General features: G+C 39.4%; 1 protein-coding gene across 1 annotated transcript; it reads right to left on the bottom strand.

Moving 5' to 3' along the window:
- Nucleotides 1-1810: 1810 nt before the first annotated feature.
- On the bottom strand, nucleotides 1811-7649 carry arf3a (ADP-ribosylation factor 3a). Its single transcript, XM_041800234.1, has 5 exons — nucleotides 7585-7649; nucleotides 5333-5515; nucleotides 5141-5251; nucleotides 4663-4787; nucleotides 1811-4102 (listed from the first exon to the last, which is right to left on the bottom strand). Exons 2-5 carry the CDS (start codon nucleotides 5478-5480, stop codon nucleotides 3941-3943), a joined length of 546 nt encoding a protein of 181 aa, XP_041656168.1. The 5' UTR covers nucleotides 5481-5515; nucleotides 7585-7649; the 3' UTR covers nucleotides 1811-3940.
- Between the last annotated feature and the right edge of the window lie 1364 nt (nucleotides 7650-9013).

Genomic DNA, 9013 nt, shown 5'->3' with positions numbered 1-9013 from the left:
AGGAGCAGCTTTGACCCACATACTGCTGTCACACCCCTGGAGACACAGCAGCACTCTCCTCTACACGGACCTGTGATTGGCTTGGACAAAATGACTCTCTGCAGAGTGCAGCGATTTCACAGAGAAACTACCTGATTGTGCCAAACTTGTCTTAATGGCAGTATTTAAAAAGGCCAGAGGAGAAAGACAACATTTATTCATGTAAAACCCTCTCTTCTACAGCATACGGCACAGGATAGGTCCACTAATCAAATTTCAAATACTTGCTTTGCAGTAATCTACCTTAACAAACAGAATAATGAACATTTGCCAGATAAAATTGCATTTGAAGAGAGTAGGTTGTTGCTTTACTTGGATAATTGACCATAATTGTGCAGGATGATGTATGAGAGGGGGATAAAAACTGAAGGCGGTTTTTTTACATACAGTGCCTGTAAAAAAGTATTCACTCCCTTGGATGTTTTGCCCTTCAACTGATTTTATAAATCAATCATGGTCAATATAATTTGTTTTTGTTTAAAAAAAAAAAAAATTACAAAAAACCTCTTTCGTGTCAAAGTGAAAACAGATTAACTGTATACTAAGTAATGTCAAAGTGATCCAAGTGATTGCAGTACAAAGACACCTGTGTCTGGAACATCCAGCCACTGGTTAATTAGTATTCCTGGCTACCATTGCCCCATGAAGACAAAAGAATACTCCAGGCAACTTACAGAAAAGGTTATTGAAAAGTGTAAGTCAGGGGATGGATACAAAACCTTCCAAATCACTCAATATAAAAAAGGAATAATAGGAATTGGAATATTAAACACATTTAAATCTGACCATGTCTATCCATCCTTACAAACTGAGTGACCATGCAAGGAGACTGGTGAGAGGCCACCACAACACCTATGACTTTTCTGAAGGAGTTACATGCTTCAGCAGCTGAGACTCTTCACCAAAGCTTTATGGAAGAGTGGCAAAGAGAAAGACACTGTTGAATGAAATTCATATTAAATCTTGAGTAGAGTTCACCGAAAGGCACGTGGAAGACTGCATGGTCAATGGGAAGAAAGTTCTTTGGTCTGATGAGCCTGAAACAGGGCGTCTGGCCATTAGACACACTATCCCACTGTAAAGCATGGTGGTGGCAGCATCATGCTGTGGGGTTGCTTCTCAACAGAGGACTTGTAAAGGTAGAGGGTAAAATCAATGTGGCAAAATATAGGAAAATCCTGGAGGACAATCTTATTCAGTCTGCAAGAGAACTACATCTTGGGAGAAGATAAATTAAAAAAAAAAAAGACAATGACCCAAATTATACAAAGAAAGCTACACAGAAATGGTTGAACGACAAGGTGAATGTTCAGGAGTTTTGCAAAGACAAATGAAGCAAAATTGTAGTGTTCAGATGTCTGAATGAAGTCTGATTGAAAATTAGGTGCATCTACTACATACTGACTTCAAGGGGGTGAATATTTATGCAGTCACATGTATTTTTATTCTGTAATTGACATTACTTCGTAGAAATCTGTTTTCACTTTGACATCAAAGAGTTTTTTGTACTTTTTTAAATTTATGAAATCAATAAAAGGGTCAAACATCCAAGGGGGAAATACTTTTTACAGGCATTTTAGATGTAAAATACTGGAATTTAAAAATTCATGAAGATAGATTGTGTTTTTTAACCCCTAGCATAATACTGTTACAAAATCTCTGATCCAAACAACTGGAAAAACAAGTTCTAAATAAGCATAAGGAGACCAACTCTGAACATAGTTTATGTGAGAACAAGATGAAAAACGAGTCATCCAAACAGATTCGTGTTTTGGTATTTTTATTGGTCGATTGATTGCTGTAGTGCCAGACACCATTCAGCATGTTTGCACCAGTCTGTTGTTTATGTTTCCACCTTTTTATGATATTTCACTCAAATACGTTTTCTCCTTTTAAATTAACTTTGAATAATCTGGAATGTTCTGCAGTCTCGTTTTACTATATGTTAAGCTAAGTCTGCCAATAAAGTTACTGAGAGAAGAACGTTTAGCCACAACAGCACTGTGTTTGCATCAGTGTTACAGATCATGTTGGGACATTCCTACATACAAACCTTTTATCAAAGAGAACTTAACCACTGGCAATATAAGGCCACAAAAACAAAGTTCACACCAAACTGAATGTAATAGAGGGCACGTCACACACACAAGCTGCTGTCAGGTATACATATCTGCCAACACACTGACCCCAATATCTACAGGTGTATCAACAACACTTTCAATTGGACTGCGAGTACCATGGTATACTTCTCATGTTACATAAACATATATACAGTTGCGCTGACATAGAAAAGCATGCTTTTGCATATTAGAAGGTTGTTTCGGTAAACTTTACACTAAATCCATAACATTTATCAGTACAGCATTGATCCAACAGCAGCAGTAATTTAGACTAACAAATATAGTCTGAAGAAACAGGCTATTATATTTCACTTTTATTACAGATCTTGTACAGTATTAACATGCCTTATGATGCAGTATTACTATCATCCTCTCTCTCCTATTTTTTATTTGTGGGATTTGTGTGAACACTTAAAAAGACACGTCCGCTCAAGTAAGCAAATAAAGAAAAACACTAAAATCAACACTTGCCTTTTGGTCAAAAATAAATGAACACTCAAATACAAGAAAAAAGCAGACATTACATTTTGTACAATGTTAATGTATCTAGAGTTATGATACAGAGATACAGTCAACACAAGAAAGACAGATAATGCCACGCCAAGTAGGGATGAAAAATTAGGATTAGAAGCAATATGAGTTTTTCTGGTGGTTATAATGCAGCTGCTCACACAACAAATTTAAATAAAAAAACATTCGAAACAATGTAAGCTCTCTGATATTGCCAATCACATGCTCAGATAAATCACTCTCCACACGGCAGGCCAATAGCAGCATTTTTTCTAAGCCACAGAGCTGGTACAGTGTGCCTGGTCTGTCATCTATATCCCTTAGATATCACACCTCACTGACGCCACTCGAATCGTTTTAACCCTTACAGAGCCAGGCAAGTCGACTAAGAACAAATCTTTATTTACAGCAGAGGCCTGCATTAGCTCACAGCTCTTACAAGCCCACAAGCCATTACTGGGATATATCTCCATGCAGATTGGGTAGCGTTAATATACAGTGATACTGGGGCTTCTTTTTCCAACAGCTGCCTTAGCAGTTAATGCACATTGCAGTCAAAATGAAACGTGATGCAAACAAACTTACAATAAATTAACAAATAAATAAATAAATAGAATCCAACAAAATGTTTTTAACAATCCAGTAGCTCATCAGCTTTTGTGTTTAGTAAAATAAATAATAATAAAATAAATAAATTTAAAATAATGTGAGATAAGGTTTTCATTAAAATTAAATTGAGGTAAAACATTGGTATAGACGGAAACATTAAGTTCATATGAGTCTGTATGGGTATGTTGTTTTGTAACAATGTGATAATATTCTTAGATAGTAGTTTTCCTTTTATACTCTAATGACATTCTTCATAACTTACATGTATATGTATCTGAGGGACATCAATCAACCATCTGAACACATTAAATGTGCAAGAGGTGATAAATTCTGCATTACAGGGGTATTACATATGCTTCACTGTAACATTTTCTTATAACATCCAGGTATTAATGTTTTCACCTTGTATAAACTGAATTATTTAAGGTCAACTTCACCGACACTGGTTCATCAATATTTTAAAAAGCTCACTTCAGATCCAAACAAATTAATTTAATCAAAATTAAGAGATGAAATTTAAATGTTTTTGGGGAGAAAGCCATTGAGAGTCACCCCCTGGAAGCTTTTCAGCCATTACTTCTCTGTGTAAACCCAATGGATCCACTATAACCTCTACCTGGAGCTGGCACCCAGGCTCTTCCCCACCCGACTGACCTGACCCCTCATTTTTTGTTTTTCAGCTGGTTGGCCAGCCAGTCTAGGCCTTCGTACAGACCGTCTCCACTGGTGGCACAGGTGGCCTGGATGTACCAGTTGCGGTGGCGCAGGGAGTGCAAGCCCAGCTTGTCTGTGATTTCGGCAGCATTCATGGCATTGGGCAGGTCCTGATTAAAAAAGAAGAGTCAGAGGGAAAGAGGAAGTAAGAAACATAAAACCACTTGGATAAGCTGCATGTGTGAATGGATATATTTTCTCCCCAGCTTGGCTTGAAAATTCTCCTGCCTTCCCTAAATTAATGTTTATGAAACTTCCCTGTAAGTGAGAAGATATGGGTGATGGCAACGGGTGTGATCACCGTGCACATAACGAAACAGCTTCATCATGTTTCCTGTTCATCAGTTGATTCTTCTCTCCCCTTTTGCTTATATGGCGATTATGTCAGAACACACATAGCCTTGATATAAAGGCAAAAACAGTCACCATGTCATCATATTCTGTTACTTTGTTTACCATTCTTGAGTCATGTTTTATGTCATGTCCTAGCTCCTGTGACCCCTTCTCCTCTTGTCCAACAGGGTTAGTCACATGCCATAAGAAGCACATGGGAACAACTAATTCAGGAAGATTTCAGGGGCATCTTGTCTAAAAAAAATGCTAGAAATTTTCAGGATTGTATATGTGGATATGATGAAATTAAAAAAAAGGGGTAGAAAGATAGCAATACCTGTTTATTAGCAAAAACGAGAAGAACGGCATCTCGCAGCTCATCCTCCGCCAGCATCCTCATCAGTTCCTCCCGAGCCTCGTTCACACGCTCACGGTCATTGCTATCCACCACAAAGATCAAACCTGCAGCCAGAGATTGGATTGTCTTTTGGAGGGTTAACCTGAATAAAACCATCAGTCCCTCTGTACTGGAATCAATTTCATCCCATCTTTTAACAATATGCTGACATCACACTATTAAAGAAAATCATATTTCTAAAGCTTGTGTATTCATTGTCTATGCTTTCAACATGACTAAGATGATGATGAACAGTTGGAGGCTCTCAGTAAATGACCTCATATGAGACATTAGTCAGAAAAGCCCTCAGGTGCGGGAGGCAAGCACGTGTTGGAGAATATGCCATAGGGTTGAGAGAACTGTTCTCTTCAACATGGCTGATGTGTGTATCATCTGAGAAGCTGCTGCTTAGTCTCACCCTGGGTGTTCTGGAAGTAGTGTCTCCACAGGGGACGGATCTTATCCTGGCCACCCACGTCCCACACAGTGAAGCTGATGTTCTTGTACTCCACTGTCTCCACATTGAAGCCTGAATAAAAAGCAAATCAAAATGAGTCACAAAATTTGGAGCAATACAGTGACAGGTGTGAGTGATTATTTTCTTACATACCGATTGTGGGGATGGTGGTGACAATCTCCCCAAGCTTCAGCTTGTAGAGAATGGTGGTTTTTCCTGCAGCGTCGAGCCCCACCATGAGGATCCTCATCTCTTTCTTGCCTATAAGGCTCTTCAACAAGTTGCCAAAGATGTTTCCCATGATGACCGGCGGCTCTCACTTCAGCTGCTACAGAACTGTTACAAGGGGGACTAATGAAATAACTTTCCATATATTGCAACAAGTATTTGAAAGTAAAAACTGCTCATTTTCTTTAAAAGATTAAAACCTTAAAATAAATATAAAACCTGTATTTGGATCCCAAATTTTTGGATGTATAAAAATAAATTGAACTCTAGTACAAAATCAACAGTTCTGCAAAAAGACGCATGCCTTACATGAAATCACTGTTCAACAGACCTTGCACATTGCACTGTTCACACCATTTTTGACAAATGTAGCCACAATTTCAACCACTTTAGCCTGTTTTTTTGTGACCATCCGCCATGTTTGTTTCCTTGACTTGACTGCCTCTCGCGAGACTTTTTTTTCAAGGCGCATGTTAGTAAAGCATTGAGGAGGGAATTGTTAAGATTACAAGTAAATGATGTCAACGGATTGAACTAACTGGAACCAGGTCTCAAGGTCTCAATAAAAAACAGTTCTCGATTCCCATCCCTAGACAAATCTGCACCATGAGTGAAGTTATCAACTGAGTTAGATTCCCATCTGTGACTTTACGTGTCACCACAGGATGCATAGTGAAAATTCTTCATCAGTATGCACTGTCTTGCTGAGGTTGATTCTCTACTTTGTTGTTGCTAGAGAAGATCCACCTTACTACAGATTTCAAGATTGACTGTAGCTCTGTCATAGTATAGAATATTAATTTTAAAAGTGTAATATAACTATACGTAGTGTCTATTATTATCATAGACCGTTAAAGTGTCGAATTTAACTTTACATGAGTTTAGTTAATGGTTCCAATTTTGCTGTGTATTAGAGGTCTTTTTTCTTGTTGATGCCAATAAGGACAGATCATATTTTACTGTAGGACTCCTCAGTAGCTACTCAGTACTTTGAGTATGGTTTAAAGTAGAAACTTTTACTTGAGTAGATCTGTAGACAAGTACTTGTATTCCTACTTAAGTCAATTTTAACCACAGTGTCTGTAATTTTTACTTTATTACAATAGCCATGCACTTTTTCCACCTCCGGCAACAACCACACAGGCTTATAGAAAGTTACAACCACACAGACACAGAAGCTCTTCAAAAAACAGCTCTTTACATTAACACCTCATTACTGCTTGAAGCCACCTCAGAGGAAAGCTAGTAAAAGAGAATTCACACCTTGGCAGGCGGCTGAGCAAACTTAAAAGCTGCTGCTTACTCTGTTGGGAGCTAGGCTGTGAAACAGGATCAACTTTCATGTGGAGCAGAGTAACCACATTTTACACTGCATGCTTGCAGCTGAGTTAATGTCAACATAGTTGATTATTGTTGCATATGATTAATATCACCTTCAATTAAAAATAAGTTGAAGATTTTTTTTATTAGTAGAGAATGCACAGCCTAAAATTCAACAAGGATGCTCTGAATGATGACTATAGGCTGTGTAAAACGCATGACCATTTCTGCTGTTAACTTACAAAAACGTATTGCAACTGATTTGAGGGGATATTCAACATTTAGCAAGCAAAAATGCGTTCACTGTTTGTTGTACATCAAGAAAGGCGGCCCTGTTTTTTTCCTTAGAGGAATTTTGATATTCTAAACCAACCCAGGTGGCTGAAACGGTCTTTGACTTGCTACGTTTGCACCACTTCCTACCAAATGCCCAGGCTTTAGCTGCTAGCATAGCCTGTCACAACTGCAGTGGCCGCACATCCATGTACATCTGTCATAACGCGAGGGGAAGACGGCTACTGCTGCAGTCCAAGAAGGGGACGAGGAACAGGAATAAGCGGCTTACATATTTTATAAAGCGACACAGGATAATTATATGACCCTGATAAGCTAGTAGCAATGTCAACTAATGCCTTCAAATTAAAAAATAAAAAAAAATCCCCGGGTCATTTTGTGAGCTGTAATGCCCTCTTGCAGTCACGACAAGCGCACCAGTCGGCCTGGTGTCGTCGATTAACAGTAGTTAATTTACCAATAAGCCGTGACAAGGCGATAAAACAGCGACAAATACGCTGCGTTTTTTTTTACTCGCATACATCTTTGAGCATTTTCACCATTTGCATCTCATTCACACTTACCCGTCAACGGCAGGCAGGCTACCAGCTGGATTCAGGCAGGCAAAGGACTGGATGGTAGTCTCGCGATGATACAAGGCAGTGAAACGGTGTGTTCTCGCGGTACTTAGGTAGCATGAGCACCTCTTCTCATGTTTGACATCAGTTACTTGTCAAAAGCAAGGGGCAGAGCTAAAGTGATGCTTTAAATCGTTGTCATTTTCTTAACTTAAGAAAAACAATTATATGTGGCATTGCCATTAACTTGATTAGAGACTTGAAGTGCTGTTACAGTCTTAAGCTTCATACAGAAAAGGTATATTCTATTGTTATTGCATGTTTAATTGCTTTATGTGTGCTGTTGCAGATGGATACCAACAACTAAGCGGATATGAATTGTGGAGGAGAGTCTGCAGGCAAACATGCTTTAATTATTAAAACAGGAATCATGTTAATGAATAAGTAAATGGATGACTGAAATAGGATGCCAAGTGATACTTCCTGGCAGCAGCCTTCAGTGTCACAGATAATGAGGTGACAGGAGGCAAGAAAACATATGTATAATCTTTTTCATTGCAGGTCACTAACCCTGAGTACTGATTCTACTTATCAAAAGCATATTCTAAAGATGATACTGATGTGGTTTTAAAGGTGATAATGCATGTAGGATTAAGGAAGGAACTCCACCTCCCCTCTAGGTGTGGGTTAAACCCATTAAGCATCAAATAAAACCAACCCATAGTGACTGAATGACAAGCCCAAGATCGGCCCCTCAGCCACAGGTGCATCCAACATTCGCCCCCCTCTTCCTCTCTGTTGTGTGTCAGTTAGTGGTCCAGTGATAGATGTGTTTATCAATTCAGCGGTGAGGGCAGAGGAATAAAGAGGGGAGCAGATGTTTGCAGCTGCAGACCAGATTATGGGGTGGAGTGGATGGTGGGGGCGCCTGCAGAGTTTGTGTGAGTGGATAGGTTTTTTTTCTTATTTTGAGAGGGTTACAGGGGGGTTACAGCGGGCTCGGGTGGTGGCAGGAGAAGAGAGGTGGGGTGTGGAGTTATGACTTAAAGGAGACTTTCCTCTGAAGTGTCTGCCAGAGTGCACCCCAGCAAACACAATCACAAGTCTCGTTGGTTCTGCTAGCTGAACTAATGAGGGCCTGTGCGTTGAGGGCAGGGGCTTTGATGTTCTGGGTAGCTGGCTCCTTGTGTTTTCTCTCTCCCGCTCTCCTTCTCTGCCTGTCCCACATCAAAAATGAAAGGGGGGTTGAGAAGCAGATGTTTTGAGGCATGTATTTATACAGAGTACACTTTATTCCCCCCTTTCTCCATACCCCATTTGTCCTTTGCTTGTGCATCCGTGCTGTACGTACAGCGAGGATCTATCTCCCCATCTTTATATCCAACTAAACACACTAAATCGCTTTACTTTATACATATAATCATCCTGTCAATCA

Source organism: Cheilinus undulatus, linkage group 11 (genome assembly GCF_018320785.1).
Source record: "Cheilinus undulatus linkage group 11, ASM1832078v1, whole genome shotgun sequence".
NCBI lineage: Eukaryota > Metazoa > Chordata > Actinopteri > Labriformes > Labridae > Cheilinus > Cheilinus undulatus.
This window is presented reverse-complemented; position numbering and strand designations above follow the sequence as displayed.